This window comes from Fusarium graminearum, chromosome 3 (assembly GCF_000240135.3).
Source record: "Fusarium graminearum PH-1 chromosome 3, whole genome shotgun sequence".
Lineage (NCBI taxonomy): Eukaryota > Fungi > Ascomycota > Sordariomycetes > Hypocreales > Nectriaceae > Fusarium > Fusarium graminearum.
The window spans coordinates 2,817,133-2,833,857 of record NC_026476.1 but is presented as its reverse complement, the minus strand read 5'-3'; the positions used below and the strand labels follow the sequence as shown (position 1 = coordinate 2,833,857).

Genomic DNA, 16,725 nt, shown 5'->3' with positions numbered 1-16,725 from the left:
GTTTGAAGGGAACCAGCCAACGGACCACCAAGAGGCCGTGCATGGCATCGAAAGAAAGTTGTGAAAGGCTATCAATCAAGGCAGATCATCACTCTTAGTCGACTTCCCGTTCGTGCTTCCGTAAGGCCTCATTGTCCATCCTTGATAGGGCTTGACTCCCTGAGTGTGGTTACTATTGGCGCCAGGAACGGTGGACGGAGGTGGGTTATGACGAGGCAAGTTGGGCTCCCGTTTGACAGGGGGAGGAGGCAACGAAGCTGATGCAGCAGGAAGTAGACTTGGAGGGGGCGGGTGCGCTGGGAGATCGGGCTTGGCGGACTTCGCCTCTTTTTTCACCTCAGGATCTTCAGGCTGCATCAACCCCTTCTTGCGGAGGTACTGAATTGACTGAAGGACAGTAAGATCCTCTTGCTCCTTGTCGTTGAGGATCAGTCGTTGCTGAATAGTGAGTCGTCCATTGTTTGCCTCACGGTCCTTCATAGCCGCTTCACGAGCCTCGGGATCATGGACGAAACGGCACTTGCCCTTCTTGCCGCATGTTCCACCAGTTGAATAATATTTGCAATGTTTGGAGACGTCGGCTTTCTTGGCCGGCGGCGGGGGTGGAGGAGCCACATGGGAACGAGTAGACATAACTTCTGGCTCGTCATCTGAAGACTCCTCAGATGGGTCTCGCATCTCGTCACCTTCGTCGCCCTGTTCGCGCTTTCGCTTAATGGACGATTCAACTTTGCGCAGCTGTCGTCTGAGCTTGTCGGCCTGTTTTTCTAGCGAGGAAGCCTTGTCTTCGCCAGTTTGTGCCAGCTCGGCAGTCTTTTTTGCCTCTACTCGGGCTTTTGTAGGGAAGTGCTTCTTCCTATCCGCCAAGAACGCGGCAACATCTTTGACACTGTAGTTGTTAGAAAAATCACAGGGATAAAAAAGCTGCACTTACTTCAGTGTTTCCTGTCCTATCAAATCGGTCAAGACCTTCTCTTCCCCTTCATCGTCTTCAGATTCGGAGTCCATGCCAGGTGTCAAGCCCAAAGTGTTGGTCTTTCGCTTCTTCTTCTTCCCCAAAGTGGGAGTTTCGGACTTGTGGTTGGAATCGTTATGTCCATGCTTTTGATGACGCGACTTGTCGTTACCATGATGACCCCCGCGACCACGAGCATTTCCATCTCGGAAACCACCCCGGCCTCGGCGGGTCGTGTGACCATAATAGCCATCCTGTTGGTGAGCAAGAGGCGGAGGAGGGCCAGGATATGCTGGATATTGAGGAGGAGGGTAATGAACTGCTCGGGGATCATGGGGATATGGCTGGCCATAACCGTTGGTTGGCGGCATGGCTTCATGCTCGTAACCAGGGCGCACATGGCCGACTAGCGGAGGCTTTGGTCCATTACGATCATTGTAGCCCCCGCGCGACCTCCCTCCGCCATAATGACCTCCAGGCGGCTGCCCTCCAGCATTCCACTGTGGTTGGTTCGGGGGAGGTGGCCCTTGATAGGGGTATGCTTGTGGTGCGCCATAAGGAGGCTGCTGTGGATATTGAGAAGGAGGGTATGGTTGAGTGGCGTAGTTGGAATGATAGTTACCGGAGGGCATGGGGCCCGGGGCATGTCCATGAGGAGGGTGACCATGCTCTGGGCCCCATTGAGGCTGAGGAGGGTAAGCAGGAGGATGCGAGGCACCGTAGGGAGGAGGATTGTGATGAGAAGGGTATGGCTGGGGCTGGCTACCGTATTCGTAACGAGACTGGGGCGAGCCGTGGTAGTCTCCGCGCCCACCGCTATAATGGCCGCCGCGTCCACGGGCGTGATGCCCTCCTCGACCCTGACCGTTTTGGGGGTAAGACGGAGCTTGGGGACCGTAGCTTGCAGGACCGCCAGAAGAAGCTGGAGGTGGTGGAGGCGGAGGACCGTAACCGTAGCCCGACATAGTGAAAGATGTCGAGTGTAGATGGCCGCAGGTAGGAGATCCTCTAAGCAAGGAAGTTGGGGTCGATGATCGGGATCGGAGATCGAGTTGCTGATGCAGCTGAAGGTGCTGGCCTGTATTGAACCGATTGATGAAGAACTTCGTAGGTATTCGACGAAGATGATTTGATCTTGAAAATAGAAGCAAAGGAGAAAGAAAAAGTGGTTTTTAGTAACGCTGGAGTTTAAAAAAAATTACAATTCTTGAGATCCTTGGGCAATTGAAAACGGTCGAGTAAACGGCAGTTACCTGTGGACGATGTTGCTTTCCAAAAAAAAAAAAAAAAAAAAAGATTGGAAGGCACGACAATGGCCAAAACATAGTAGTAATAAAAGACGGAAGGAGCTTGCACTGCGGCTCCAGCCTGTGACGAACTTCCCTGCACACCACAGTAATCAATGCGCTAGTATGTGTCTAGAAGGCGGTGGCTCAAAGTTACCTTTTTCCCAACTAGAAATAACCTAGCGTCTCTGGCATTATTTTCTGCCGCGCCCAAGGTTCTTAGATGCTTGAGAAACAGTTCGCGACTGAAGAGACTGTAATTCGTTGTGGCCTCACTGATTCCAACTTCTTCTCTTGAATCTTGTACCGTCTTTCCGTCATCTCTTTTCATTCGTTACCCAAGAATAAGACCACGGTGACTCAACTTGACCAGTGTCTTGAATCAAAATGTTTATCTTGGTACGTGGTTTCCCCACCAAAGATCCTGTACGGGATCAAGACTCACAAGCTGTATAGACCAAGATCGCCGACTTGGTGCAAATTGCGCCAGAAGACTTTTCGAAGCGAAGCATTGATGCGATTGAAGACAACATCAATGCTAAATATTCTAATAAAGTGAGCTTCGCATGACGGTATTTCTGTGAATTGATATCTAACTCAAGAAAATAGGTAATTCAGAAGATTGGTCTTTGCATCTGCTTGTATGATTTGCATTGGGCGTCAGAAGGTCTCATCGGCCACGGCACGGGTCTAGTCAACGTAAATGGTTCGTCACAAGCCGTTCTATCCTAGAACCAAAGCTAAGGAGTACTTCACAGCTGAATTCCGGATGGTTGTGTTCCGTCCTTTCAAGGGCGAAGTTATGATTGGCAGAATACGAAGCTCTACGCCTGCAGGAATCAACCTACGAACAGACTTTTTCGACGATATTTTTGTGCCTTTTGAGGAGTTGCCTGAGGGCGCCGAATAGTGAGTCATCCGCAATTGTGTACCGCAGATTAAGGCTGACGTATTGCAGCAACCACAGTGAACAACTCTGGATTTGGAATCTCGAGGAGGATCGACTATTCTACGATAACCACGAAATGGTTCGCTTTCAAGTTATCGACGAGGAGTGGCATGATCAAGCCCCTGCAGGACCAACTCAACCAGAGGACTCGCCTTTAAAAACACCGTATCGCATCAAGGCAAGCATGGCTGCCGAAGGACTTGGTGTCTGCCTCTGGTGGGATGGAGCATAATGATAAATAATGTACTGAAAGTTGCGAAGAAGGAGAAAGGCCCCGGAAGATATGTCACCGCATTGTATTTGGCGTATATACGTTTGCTCGTTCTATGAATCTACGATTTGATACCCGCCAATAGACGCTCCTCGACATTGTCCAAAACAGAATAATGCTCAACAACGTTCAAGTTCTCGACCTCAGCAACGAATTGCTTGTGAGGGTCCTGGCCAGGGCCACCCATCATAGGGTTGGGCATCTGTTGGGCCTGCATTTGCTGGGCAACTTGACTGGCAGCTACATCATGTTAGATAAGGATGATACGGACTTGGGCGTGGATGCTTACCATTGTCGCTACCAAGAAGGAAGACATAAACAAACTGGAGACCAAAAATACAGAGGAAATACCAGCTGATGCTAGACATCCATCGGGGATCCATCTCCCTGGTCTGAACACCAGCCTGGAGCATGCTCTTGAACTTGATGGTAATTGGGAAAGGCAGTTTCACTGATATTGTTAGTTGAGTCCAGATTCAGTCCGACAATTAACTTACTGATGACATATCCACTAAAAAAGGCGTTAATCCAGCTCATGATAAGTGTGTTGGGAATAATCATGGCCATGTTGTTCTTCATCATGCCCATCATGCCGTCCATGGCGCCGGGGTCGGATAGAGGGTTGGCAGGGGGTTGTCCTTTGCGATCAGGCTCCTTCAGGTAAGTTCCAGCCTCGTAGTTGGTTGTAAGAATATCACGTCGGGATTCGAAAGCCTTCTGAGAAAGGACATGGTGGTTGGAACGAAGAGCTACACCACGAGCAAGAGAGCGCTGCTCGCGCATGGTCTTTTCGTCCTGCTTTTTGGGCGCTGTCGCCATAAGAACGGATACATAGTGACGCAAGACACCAGTGAGGACCATGACGATGGTGATTGGGATAAGGATCCAGTAGCTATGAGCTCAAGTCAGTGAATTGGGTTGGCAACGGATCGATCGGGTGCCGGCGTACAATAACTGAGGATCCCTATGAAGGGTCTGAACCGGAACTTGCGCCATTTTGTCGATATTCCAAGAGGTGCAATTGAGTATATGGGAATGGCGAAGCTGATGTCGCGTTGCAATGAGCTATTGGAGATGCGAGGTTCAACGTCTCCAAATAGCCACGATTCAAAGTGACTGACGCCACATATCGGCGGAGCTCTCCATTGGTGGCGGTATACTAACGACCCTGGAGCCGCCACACTCCACTACCAAAGTGCCTGCTGTGTTTCTAGGTTAGCTCTCCAGTTCTAGAGAAGGGACAGCTATCCACATACTTCAGCCCCATGATAGATTTCCATGACAGTGAACCTTGATACATTGTACATACAGAGCGGCAGCTTTCTTAACGAAAAACGACAATAATCGAACTTCATAACCTTAGGTCCAATTCATCATGGCGAACGCCGCTGAAAAAGTCCCAGTTTACAACTTGGCGGGTAAGTTTTCAATGCATTGATCTCTTCTTACACGAGACGAGCTTCTGACACGGTGGCTCTTCGTGACAGACCTCAAGAACACGTCCAACGATGCTATTCCCAACTACCTCAACTCTCTCAAATTCGAACAGTCGCATACACTGACTGATGTCCGGCTCGCCCTCGGCTTCAGCGCATTTGGTATCGCAGCCGCCTGTTTCGCTTGGGATTACAAGCTAGGCCATGACACGACAAAACACTACACGGCTGCCGCCGTTGTGCTCTACACCCTAATCAACACTGTGATGACACTATGGATCATGTTCAAGGAGAAGGACACTATTTACGAGGGAACTTCGCCCTCTGGAGAGAAGGTATGTCAAAACTGCTAGGTCTTGATGCGCATGTCTCTAACATGTCTCTTAGATCTCCATCGCTAGCTCCACCAAGAAGAACGTCCCTATCTATAACCTCACCATTACAGTCACCGACAAGAACTCCAAGTCCAATGTCTACAAGGTTTCTAAGCCTTTCAGCGAGTGGTTTGACCAGACCGGCCAGTTTGTTGCTGTTCCGTTCCAAGCAATGCTCGCCAATGCGGTACCCGTGATAGGAAAGAGGGATCCCAAGCGCGTTACTGTTTCCAAGGAGCTGTTGGATGCTAGCCCTGATGTTCTCGATGCCATCCTGGCGGCTAATGCCACTGGTGCTGAAGCTGAGACCGCTGATGCGGCAGGCAAGAAGGCAAAGCGACGCAATGCTTAGAGAGCAGGGCGGCGGCACAAGGTTCAGAAAAACAAATCTAGCGAGACGTAGGCTAGGTGATGGGAAGGGCTATGTTCTTCACGGCGTTCATAGGAAATCATATATTGATATCACATGTTGACAGACTATCGCCAGTATTATGGTAGAGAGTGGATTACTCAAGCTTCAATTTTACCTCGTGAAGTCTATCACGCTGGGCTGTGCGGTTTTGCAGCAAGTTCCATTTTATATATGTCTTTTGTGACTTGGTACTTATGCTTTGCCAATGGTACAAGACCGAATGCTAATATCCCAAGTCGTCCTGTCTAGAAAACTCCAAATTGTCTTACTTGAGATCCGCCCAGGCCGCTCTAGCCAACCGTGCTGTCTTCCTCACTTCTCGCACCCGGTGTCCACAGACCAAAGTTAATTGCCGTTGTAATTGAGGCGCATGTGGTGTCAGATGCTGTGAATCGTAAGTACGCGGCAGGCTTCCCACGATTTCCAGTGCAAGCTTGCCACATGCACCTCCTATATCCACACTCTCTGTTGCAGACTTAGGTGTGTATGAGAACACGCTGCTGCAAATCTTGATGATGCTTCGAATGTGGCCCTTACCCTTCTCAGGAGCCTCTGCGAGAATGTTCTTAATCACGTCGAGGGCAGCCTTGGTTCCAGGGCCAACACCACTGCTCTGTGCAACGGCAATAGAGATCCTAAGAATGCTATCGGCATCAGCTTCATAAATGGCAAAGCTCATGTGCTTCACCATAAGCAAAACAGCAGTGCTGTAGCTAGCCTTGACTTGTTGGTCCTGGACATCGGCATCCTTTCCAGTAGCAGCCTGCAGCATAGGGTTGACCAGCTGAAAGAAGACCTTTTGTGTCCAGAGCGGCTTGACTATTGCGTAGTTCTCCTTCGTCAGTGCCTGTTGAGGAGTCACAATCATTTCAAGCCGGCGAGCAAGCTCAGCACCGGATTGAGAGTCCTTGGGTGAGTCCTTAACGACATCAAGTAGAGTCTTGGCTTCTTTACCGCTATATCTTCGCACCATTCCTGCCACAAGAGCATAAACGGAAGTGATTTGTTCCAGATGAGAACTTTGGTTTTCAGATGCCGATGTCGTGACCAGAGCCGAAGCGCGTTGCTCGAGAGCCGACACGAGGCTTGGCAGGCTCTCGATCTTGTACTTGTTCGCGAGGATAGTCAGGATCGAAAGTGTCACTAGCCTGCTAAAGTTTGTGTCTGCAGAGAATCCACTAAGTATCAACTCCTGGGCGACCCCATTGTCGAACTGTGATCATGTTAGCTATTGGTGGTGCACTGAATGTGACGTGGTTAAACATACCAGGCGAGCTACAGCCGATGGTTGCAGGGCTTGCAGCACACCAAGGGATAGAACATTTGGTGCTTCTGATGCCAACCAGGTCCATGATGAAGCATTCTCTAGCACTTGCAGTTCCTCGGCTTGTTTCTGTGGAATTGTAATAGAATCATCTCGGAAGAGGGTAATTGCAAAATTCTCGGTCTGAAGTGATGTCTGCTGGGCTTCACTGAACTCGTGGATAACGAATCCTGCTAGTGTAGAGATGAGGTGGAGATACTGGTGTCCAGCGACTTGATCAGCACTGGCGAAGTCGTCACTCAAGCTTAGAGCTTGTTTTCCTGTCTGGGGGTGCGCTTCGATGGCCTTGGTTGCCTGTCGGTAAAGCTGCCTTGCGATAAACAGAGAGATTAACAAGAACTCGTTCCTGACCTCCGCAACGGACGCCGCCTGGGAAATTCGGCTGTGGTATTCTGTAGAAGACTCAGCTGGCTTTCCTTCGCCAAGCTGACCCAGGCTGGTGTATATAGAGCCGATGGCCTTCAGAGCATCGCTTTCAATTGAAAGTTCCTTGTCAGGGTTGCTTGCCAGGCAGGCATCGTGAAAATGACGAATGATAGACTGGACTATGGCAGCCAAAGCGCACCAAATCTGGGGATCTGACTTTGATTGAAGAGTATCAAAGAGCTCTGACAGGAATACACTGACAGAGTAAACGAAATGGTCGAGTCCGTCGCGGGGCGTTGAAGGTAATTCTGAGGAGCCTATAAAGGCAATGAGACCACCGAGGGTCGTCACTGTCTCTACCACTTCAGCTGTTCCGGTATTTTGTCTAGCAGTGCGAATGATTGTCATGCTTTCGTTCACAATTCCATTGAACCCTCGAGGGAACAAGCGAATCGCTCGCTGGAGTGCCTTGGCTGTTTCATTAATAAGTTCGTCACCTCCCGTCGATCGAGGATATCCTGGTCCTGATCTCTTGAGTATCGCAAAGAGAGATTCGCAAATTTCCGAACATGTCTCCTCGGGAAGTAGTCGCTCCGATGATGCGCTTGCGCCGCTGATTGATGGATCTGAGGATTTAGCAGGCCGTTGGCATACTAGAGCTCCAGCGCCCTGAACTGCTTGGGTCGCAACCTTCAAATCGTCGTAAGAGGCGTCTTGTTTGGAACCGAGTGCGACAGCACTCTTGTAAACTTCATTGTACAGAGACTTGAAGAAGGCATCGATGGCTGTGAAATCCTCTCGTTCCTCAGCACTCATGTTGGAGTCTGTAAGAAGTAGTCGGGTTTCCAGTATGACGTGCAGGACTTTGTGAAGGTCCTGGCTATGGACAGGTGCCTTGGGGTGTCGCAGGTTCTCCTTGATATGTGTGAGAACAGGGGCTGCCATCAAAACAAATGCGCTTGATTTAGAGCTCAAGATACTGATCATGAGCCGACCAGAGGATGCAGCGTACATGGTCGTTGCCAGATCTGGGACGCAGTCTCGAGTAACAGAAAGCGTATGGTCGCGGAGTTCATCACCGGTGAGTCTTTGAGTAAGGGACTTCAAAACTTCCAGTGTACCCCAGATAGTATCTTCAATCTCTCCATTTCGAACCTCGTACTTCAAGCTACCCCAAATCTGGCTGGCGTAAGGAGCAATTGATTTCTGAGGATAGCTGTACTCGTCCAAGCATGCCTGCAATGTTTTCAGGATATCAATCTAAAATCGTAAGCTTCTGCTTCTCAAGTTGGAATGAAATATGTGTTTACTCACCTTGACATTGACAGTAACAGCATCACCCTGGTCAAGCTTGCCCAACAGAAAAGGGAAGATCTTATCGGCCAACAGCCGGGTTGCCGAGAAACATTTTCTTAGCTGTAGCTTTAGCTCTTCAGGGGTGATTGCAACCTGGGATGCTCTGGGGAGTGAAATTGGGAAGTATGGCTTGAACACTCCATAAACTTCCTCCAAGACGTCTTGGGAGACTGTATATTCTGACATGAATAATCTGAGGATGCCAAACCAGACCATTAAACATTCAGGGTCTCGCTCGTTTCGGCAAAGTTGTACCAAGTCGAGCATGAAACCAGCAGAGGAACCGTGTGTGTTTTGCAAATCATTGGCCACTCCAGGAGTCGTCATGAGCAGCTTTATGAGTTCGTAAATCTCAAGTCGAGTTTTGGCTACTTGTCGAGGGAAATCGTCCTTCAGAGAACAGATTTTCTGAATGATATCGTGTCCCATGTGGCGTTGGAAGGACTTCATGACGACTATTCTGGACAGAGCTGTTGCTGAAGGCATGATACCAGCTTTGTGGTCAACCTCGAACATGGCGCCAAAGAAGCTGACTAGTAGTTTCACTACACTCATGTGAGTTAAAGGTTGAGTTGTGTCATGGGGGTCGACTTACCTTGACTGGGTTTTAAGACATCTTGGGCCACAAAGTCCAACGTCCGAGACAGGAACTCAAGAGCTGCCACGATTAGAAGAAGCCCATGAATATCGATACAAGCCAAAACTCACCTTTAGCTCTGGCAGTCCAGTCTGGTGTCTCGTTTTCGGCCTCATTGCCACCTCCTGGCATCCACGGCTGCACGGCCTCGACCCATTTTGCCAGTGGATTGGTGTTGGCAGGGGCAGTCTGGATTTCTGGACAAGTCAGTTGAGTTCATCACCAAAAAATCGATAGCTTTGGTTTATAGGATACCTTTGGCAGCTTTTTGCGCTATCGCTGTTTGTTGCCCCTCATTATCGGCAAGAACAAATTCTATAGCCCATTGCCTAAAGTCGGCCATGATGCGCACCGTCGGAATATCTCAAGCCTCTGGTTCGTATAAGAGACTCTCTTAAGGCGATAAATGGTTCGGCACTGTAAAACTTGGACAGGGAAGTCAGTAACCTTTGCTCCTCGAGTTTGCGATGCGATGCGATGCGATCGATGCGCAAGCGGCAGAAACTCAATGCCCACCAAAAGCGGTGTCTTTGGCGGGGTAGTTCAGGTATTCGTTGCTTGAGATAGAAGAACTAGATGTTACGGTTTGAGAATCTCAACCCAGAATTGATAGATTTGTGCTTCGAGTTTTCAGATAGTAAACACTTAGTAGTCTCATTAGATTGGTCCAATTGCTGCAGTCCTCTTTGTCATCATGTATCTGATATCTCAGAACTCCGAAGCCGGCCAAACTCCAGGGTCGGAGATGCCCCCGTCATTCCGTTAACAGAAACAGCGCGGCCCCACCAAGTTCAGTGACATGACGACAGGCCCCGGGAATTTTAGTGGCCGACCCTTGTCCTTACTAAAGGCATCGAATCTTTCTCCTTCATCGACCTCAGAATACAATAAACAGAGTCGAGTCGGCACGTCCCACAGTGATTCTATCGACTCAATTGACCTCTCACTATGGCTTCACTACGAATTCCAGCCCTTCGACGGCTCATGGCCGCCCCATCACGAGCTACTCGAGCTGTCAACCAGCGACGATGGGCCCAGGTTCACGATATTCGCTTCCTCGCAACAACCCAGCCTTCACAAGCTGTCGTCGAGAAGTACCGAGAGAAACTCAGCCAGAAGGCCCAACAGGAGGGTCTCGAGAGCATCGAACAGCTCAAGGCCGCTTACTCCGCCAAGATCGATGCCGAACGCCGCAAAGGTGCTGTCGAGTTTCCACCTGGAACCATTCCCCAAGCACCCGAAACTCCAGTTATTCAGCCCAACGCGGACAATCCTCCTGGACAAGACCAGCCCAACAAAGATACTCGGGATCCTCCCGCATCACCTTCCAAGCCTCCGCCAACCGGCGCGGATAAGCAAGCTATCAAGACACTAAATGACATCATTGATCTTCCCAAGGTGCGAGAGCTTCCCGAAAAGGAGCTCACAGCTATTTGGCGCCTACGACATGCATCGTCTGAGCAGAACCTCTGTGCTGTGATCCCGACATCTACATATAAGGCCATGGAGGACGCTGCACGAAATGCCCCCCAATTCGTCCTTCCCGTGCCACACCCTGCTCAAGGTGCTGAGATTCACTTCTTGCAATGGACCTTTGACGCCCAGTCCAAGACAAGCACTGTTCTCTTCACTCAACTCGCCGAGTACAAGAACCGAGGCGAATTTGCGCAGCCTCACACCACCATTACACACCACCTGGACCTTGCCAATGACCGAGGCCTTGTTCTCATGCAGGGTCATGTCCTCCCTGACCGAGGTGTTACACCAGAGAACGCCAAGTGGCTTCTCATGTCTCTCCAGCGATTCTACGGCGGATGGGAAGGCGAAACTGCCGAGTTGAGTGGCGAGCGCAAGGATAGGGCCGAGGAGCGAAAGAAGCTGCTGAGCTGGTTCGCAGCCGGTGATGGGAGATTCAGCGTTGACAAGCTTCTGGAAGAGGCTGAGCGCATGGGTTAATCAGAGAAAGCATGAATAATAGCCATGAATCTTGATCTCATGGCACAACGGTGGCATGATGTAAACGAGCGAGACAGCAGCCATGTTCCGTCGATTTTTGTAAAATAAATATATATCATACGATAATTCAGTCTGCTTAACACAGTGTTTCTTCTGTCAAAGTTTTCAATATGGGTCGCTTCATGAGCTATACTTAAGAAGGCTGTCTTCAAAGTTTTTCAGCGATGATGTAGGGTAACTATAATGATATAATTGCTTGTCTTCAGAGGCAAAGTGTCGCGAGGATACAACAATAGACTGATGGAGAGGGATTGCAGGAGGTTACTTCATTATGATTTAAATCTCATTACTTATCTGTCGTTTTTGCAAATCGTTCTTCTACCCAGCTGCTGGATATAGATGCACAATATCTCACATCTACCCCGACCCTTTCCCAATAACACCGTTGCTCATATGTAAAACCCAGCCCAAAGTTTTACGACAATGCAGATATCCAAACTGTTAAACAAAGGCATCTATAAGATAATGCCAATCCAAAAAAAAAGACCCCAATCATTGACCCCTCTAAATGTCTCCTTATATATCCCTGTCCGTCTCTTATATATGCGTGTATTGAGTCGTTTGTATCGTGTATATTCCCTTTCCAAATGCTCTCTTATGGCTCGCTGCTGCTGCTGGATTGAGACTCATCTAGTACCTCATCTTTAACAATTTTGCTGGGTTTTCGTGCTTCTATATTCTCACAGCCCTTGGGGACTCGACAAATGTCGTGTGCATTACACGTTTTCCATAACACCTCTCGAACTTCTTTGAACACTTGGTCAACTGCATCCATGGCCCAGATGACATCAAGATGTTCGTACTCGGGAATGATCTTGCTGTGAACCAGATCAACATGTGGTTCGCGGCCTTTTTCAAATCGTCGAAGTAGCTTCTTTCCATCAACGAGATCATCGTTACCAGCCACCCACAGAGCCATAGGTGGTGCTTGTTCGTTGTACCATGCGGTAGAGCCCTTGGGTTGTTTTCGATGGGATTCGAGTGCTGATGATGTTCTGGGTGTCATGGGTCGTCCATCTGTCGTGGCATCCATATGTTCTTCGGCCTTGACAGCCTCCTTAGTAGACAAGATACACTTGTGCCTGGCAAAACACTCGCGGCCAAGCCACCATCGCATCGACTCAGCACTGACGTAAACCGGCGCGAACTGGAACATGCGGTTACGAAGGCCTCGATCCCAGCGCTCATCAGTCCAGTCAAACAAGAAAGAGAACACCTTGTAGCCAAGCCAGCCGTATACATGTGGCTCCAAAATTGCGTGCATCTGCATCATAAAAGGAATGAACGCATGGATGCCAAACATGAGTCGGAACAGACCTGGTGAAATAATGCGCATGAACTTGAAGTACATCTTGCCAATAAGAGGGCCAGCGTAGGCTGCTGGAGCAAGAGCGCAGAAAACTGTCAGCTTCTCGCCTAGTTCGGGCCGTTGTTCTTTGGCCAGCGCAACAAAGGTCTGAGTCGTTCCCTGAGAGTGGCAGATAAGACCAATCTTCTCGAATCCCGTCTCGTTGATGACTCTAGATGTCAAGGCAGGCAGATCGAAAACGCCCATCTGCCTAATGTTCCAACACCACATCCTTGGGTCCTTGTACTCAAGCAGCGCATGCTTGGGGGTGAAGCCGCAACGGTTGTTTCCGAGCCACACGTCGTAACCAGATTTGCAAAGCCAGAAAGCAAGGGACTCGTCATCGTTACAGCAGTAGGCACCTGAGCTCTGCAACAAGCCGTGCATGAGCAATACGGGGAACTTAGGCTTTTGCAAAGGGTCTTTGAGTTTCCTTCTTTGGGGCTGAAAGACTTCAGGGCCTTGGTCAGACCTCAAGCTCGCTTCCTTCTCAGTGTACTCCTTGGGGTCGTAGACGTGCCACAAGTCAATTATGAAACCGTCTTCGGTCTGAACTTCGAATGTCTCAACATCGAGACCAACTCTGCGCGCATAGTATGCGACGTCGCAAATGATTGGGTCCGGTCCACCTTCAGTTGGCGGGAACTCTTCAGCTGTTTCGGCCTGGTCCAATGATGGCCCATTAGGCGATTTTTGCTTCCAAGCCCTCTCTTTCTCATACCTCGCTTGGGCTCTCTGCCTCTCCTCTTCATAGAATGGCCTGCGGGAATCAGGATTGCGAAATGTTACCCGGTACCAGATGTTATTGGCCACGATAGGTATTGTCGTAAACAAGGCGCCCAAGACGATGACACCAAGGAACGCCAGACTCAGAAAGAATGCGCTGATTCGGAAAAACAGGCATTGAAGATTGCGCAGCAAATTAGGAGGCCCATATAGCGGCAATGGAGGGAAGAGAGGATTTGTGTGAGACGGGGGTGTCTGTCGTCGCAATGTGCTGTCGACGCCTCCCGACTTTTGTAGCGATGCGCCATTGTGTTCAGACGGTATCTGAACAACTTTCTTTTGCTCGGGCTCCACGTCCTCTATGTTAGATATCTTCTCTTTAGTCTCGTTGCCCTCTTTGATCTCAACGTTTTTGGGCTCGCCCTCAAGCTCTTCGCGAAGCGCATTCAGCTTGTGCGCTTCTTGCAAGGGCACACCGGGAAGTCGATTGCCATCTGAAGTAACAATGACTGGATCGTGAGGTGTAACGAATTGCGCCTCGACAGCAACGCCGGATCCAGCTGTTGGATCCTGATGAGAGAGTTTCTCGGCCTGTTGAGAGAATTGGACGGCTGTTTCGGCCAGCTTCTGACCAAGGACTCTAGGATGATGATGATGTTCTTTTTCTTGAGTCGTAGTCGACGAGCCTTGCGATTCTTGTGTCATGATATTAGTGTTGAGAGGATATTGAATGGCTCCCTTGGCCGAGTCTTGGACTAAAGAATGTGTCAGATAAGTATGGCTGTTGAGAGAAGAAGCCCTTTAAATAAATGAGCGATTGCGTCTCTATTTCATGCGAGAAAAACTATCTTGCAGGGAATATTCGCATATCTGACAGGGGCCGATAAGAATATAAATCTAGAACGGAGATCGCCAATGCAGTCCAAGAAGGAAATCAAGGATCTGGGTGGAGGAGTGGGATCATAAGAAGGATGGATCAGATGGTAAATTCCGAAATGCGACCAACAGCTCACTCAAGTGTTTAGACCGATTATTGATGTTGTCCTCGCTTGTGTTGCGGTGTATTAGAATCTGGTGTGATAAAGAAGCAGTGTCCACAATCTTTCTTGTCTGCCCAATTTATATTAGAAAAAAATAGAAGCGTTGCAAACGTGGTAAAAGAGGCTGAATTGGCGTTATTAAGATAGAGGTGACAGGACAACCAACTCTGAGTGGTCACTAATAAGAAAATGTTGCGTCATGGGCAGATTTGGTTTAGATTTTTGGCCAGACAGCCGGATTTGTGGCGGGAACTGCAACTTTAATGAGCGATGATCCTTGCTGAAAAGCATATGAAGGTGTTGAGTTAGTAATTTGTCAAGAAAGGGGTCGAATTCTAACTAATCTCAGTTGCTGTTTCTAGATGAAATAGTTTATTCTGCACTGCCAGTGGCCAATAGCTGATGATATCTATAATAATTGAATCATTTTAGTGGCTTGTATTCTTTGCAAACAGAGATGTCCAGTAATCGATTAACTGGTAGGTAGGTTTATAGATTCCACATGCGATGATGCTCATGAATACTAGACAGAAGTCAATATTGACATGTAGTTACCAAATTAGCCAAGCACACAACCGATTACACAACAAATGAATCATATAGTTGCTGTATACTTGTGTTGGGTGCATATCATCCTTGATTCGTACCACACAGTCCTCAGACAACATGACATCCAGCTGTCATTGCTTTGATGTTGTGTTTCGTTTCTCCCAATGTTAGGTCTAGGTTATGCATTGTACAGGGCCTCGCCACGCATCTATTAGCCCTGGACTTGGCTCTGTTACCCCAGCCTGGAGTTTGGAGCACGGAGCCGCTGATTGATATTCGTCGGTTGTCTCCAGCGCTTGGATCAACTGCAGGGTGAAGCCGTTAGCAATGGAGAAGATATAGGCCGTAACTGTACCGTGTAATAGTAGAGTAGCCCAATTGAAAGAATATAGGCCGAGATGCATTGGATAGAATCTCTCTAAACTACCAACTAAACATACTGACCTGATAAATAACAGTCTCAATTCAACACCCTGGTCAGTCTAAACTCCCCCGAGCACGGAGTTCGGCCAACTCGGTCTCGGTACGTACCTCGGGGCGGCAGCGACCCCGTGTTGTTGTAGTAGCACCTACCCCAACTCAGATCAGAAGCCGAGGCAGGCCACTGGCTCGTCGGTCGCTCTGAGCCGCTGCCGAAAGAGAAGGGAAGCCACGTCCAATTTCTTATTCTTAACCTTAGGATAGCTTCATCTCCTCACGGTTTTGTTTTTGTTTTCATACAATTGTATACCCAAGACTTTTGTTTATCTGTCTCTTTACTCAGTAATTACCATTTAGCCATTGGAAACCTGCTCAGAGCGATGCAGTGATCCCCGCGATTGCGATTTGAGCTTCTTGTACCTGTACTCTTTCCTCTACCGCCATCTACCAACACATCTCCAACCTTGAACTGCGCGCGAAATGGCATCGTCTTCCCAACTAGCTTCCAACCCAGTCAAGCGACGAAATCGCAGACGCCGTCAAGACAAGCCCGCTATTGCTGCCAAACTTGTCCTTGACGACCATATCAAGAGCGATGTCGGCATAGTGTCCGAAGACATATTCCGCGACCTTTTCCCTCACCTGGCTAACGGTAAGTCAAGTCAACCATTCAATGCGAATCCATACTAGAACAAGACCCCAGCTCAACTATACCAAGGCGCCACCGAGGATGTCCACCACATTGCGATCGCTCCATGGCAACCGAACGCGAACCCCATCGACAGCCCGTGGTCGATTGTACCGATTATAGAGTCTTCCGCGCTTGCTCCCTCGACTGTCCGGTTCTCACCGTCTTCTGCTTCTCTGCAGAGCTTCGCCGTCACCCTGCAGCAAGTTGCGCCATCCAAGCTATCGAGCCATAGCCGTGGTGGAATCGAAATTCTGGTCCTCGATGTTGCGCCCGTACCTCTCGAGACCGTTTTCGTGAGTCTGGAGAGTGAATTGACGAAAAGACTCGAAAATGGGGAGGGGACATTCTACAGAGATCATCCCGCAAGCTCCAAAGAGAAAAGCGCCGGTTCGACGTCTGATGACCGGCTCGTGGCTTCTCTGAGGGCTGCCTTGAGCAGTCTCAAGGTTGTCCACGCTGGTGATTTGTTCCCACTTCCTCTGCCACCACACCCATTCACTCATGTACCCCCCAATCCTGGAAAGATCATGCTGTGTGAGCCTGTTGCTCAAGGTGTCTTGACGGAGTCG

The 16,725-nt window shown here is 49.2% G+C and overlaps 9 protein-coding genes across 9 annotated transcripts in view; 5 read left to right on the top strand and 4 right to left on the bottom strand.

Moving 5' to 3' along the window:
* Positions 1-75: 75 nt before the first annotated feature.
* On the bottom strand, positions 76-1,008 carry FGSG_05603 (uncharacterized protein; the record flags this gene model as incomplete). The annotated part of the gene is made up of 2 exons (XM_011325861.1): positions 76-889; positions 935-1,008. The coding sequence occupies 2 exons, from the start codon at positions 1,006-1,008 to the stop codon at positions 76-78; spliced, it is 888 nt and encodes a 295-aa protein (XP_011324163.1).
* A 287-nt stretch (positions 1,009-1,295) lies between these two features.
* FGSG_12766 (uncharacterized protein) lies at positions 1,296-2,227 on the top strand (the record flags this gene model as incomplete). Its single annotated transcript, XM_011325860.1, has 1 exon — positions 1,296-2,227. The coding sequence occupies one exon, from the start codon at positions 1,296-1,298 to the stop codon at positions 1,920-1,922; it is 627 nt and encodes a 208-aa protein (XP_011324162.1). The 3' UTR covers positions 1,923-2,227.
* A 401-nt stretch (positions 2,228-2,628) lies between these two features.
* Positions 2,629-3,422, top strand: FGSG_05602 (uncharacterized protein; the record flags this gene model as incomplete). Its single annotated transcript, XM_011325859.1, has 5 exons — positions 2,629-2,640; positions 2,698-2,796; positions 2,851-2,947; positions 2,982-3,150; positions 3,200-3,422. The coding sequence occupies 5 exons, from the start codon at positions 2,629-2,631 to the stop codon at positions 3,420-3,422; spliced, it is 600 nt and encodes a 199-aa protein (XP_011324161.1).
* A 100-nt stretch (positions 3,423-3,522) lies between these two features.
* Positions 3,523-4,407, bottom strand: FGSG_05601 (uncharacterized protein; the record flags this gene model as incomplete). The annotated part of the gene is made up of 3 exons (XM_011325858.1): positions 3,959-4,407; positions 3,751-3,912; positions 3,523-3,701 (listed from the first exon to the last, which is right to left on the bottom strand). Exons 1-3 carry the CDS (start codon positions 4,320-4,322, stop codon positions 3,523-3,525), a joined length of 705 nt encoding a protein of 234 aa, XP_011324160.1. The 5' UTR covers positions 4,323-4,407.
* Positions 4,408-4,836: 429 nt separating this feature from the next.
* Positions 4,837-5,623, top strand: FGSG_05600 (uncharacterized protein; the record flags this gene model as incomplete). Its single annotated transcript, XM_011325857.1, has 3 exons — positions 4,837-4,879; positions 4,949-5,232; positions 5,285-5,623. The coding sequence occupies 3 exons, from the start codon at positions 4,837-4,839 to the stop codon at positions 5,621-5,623; spliced, it is 666 nt and encodes a 221-aa protein (XP_011324159.1).
* A 325-nt stretch (positions 5,624-5,948) lies between these two features.
* Positions 5,949-9,709, bottom strand: FGSG_05599 (uncharacterized protein; the record flags this gene model as incomplete). The annotated part of the gene is made up of 6 exons (XM_011325856.1): positions 5,949-6,896; positions 6,951-8,633; positions 8,688-9,262; positions 9,325-9,387; positions 9,438-9,563; positions 9,622-9,709. 6 exons carry the CDS (start codon positions 9,707-9,709, stop codon positions 5,949-5,951), a joined length of 3,483 nt encoding a protein of 1,160 aa, XP_011324158.1.
* Positions 9,710-10,314: 605 nt separating this feature from the next.
* FGSG_05598 (uncharacterized protein) lies at positions 10,315-11,322 on the top strand (the record flags this gene model as incomplete). Its single annotated transcript, XM_011325855.1, has 1 exon — positions 10,315-11,322. One exon carries the CDS (start codon positions 10,315-10,317, stop codon positions 11,320-11,322), a length of 1,008 nt encoding a protein of 335 aa, XP_011324157.1.
* Positions 11,323-11,977: 655 nt separating this feature from the next.
* FGSG_05597 (uncharacterized protein) lies at positions 11,978-14,161 on the bottom strand (the record flags this gene model as incomplete). The annotated part of the gene is made up of 1 exon (XM_011325854.1): positions 11,978-14,161. The coding sequence occupies one exon, from the start codon at positions 14,159-14,161 to the stop codon at positions 11,978-11,980; it is 2,184 nt and encodes a 727-aa protein (XP_011324156.1).
* A 1,784-nt stretch (positions 14,162-15,945) lies between these two features.
* The window catches only part of FGSG_05596 (peroxisomal biogenesis factor 6), a gene marked incomplete at both ends in the record, with an annotated part of 4,363 nt that continues 3,583 nt past the window's right edge, over positions 15,946-16,725 (top strand). Inside the window, 2 exons of the mRNA XM_011325853.1 lie at positions 15,946-16,117; positions 16,169-16,721. Of these exons, the coding sequence (XP_011324155.1) occupies positions 15,946-16,117; positions 16,169-16,721 (725 nt within the window). The remainder of the gene's footprint in view (positions 16,118-16,168; positions 16,722-16,725) is intronic.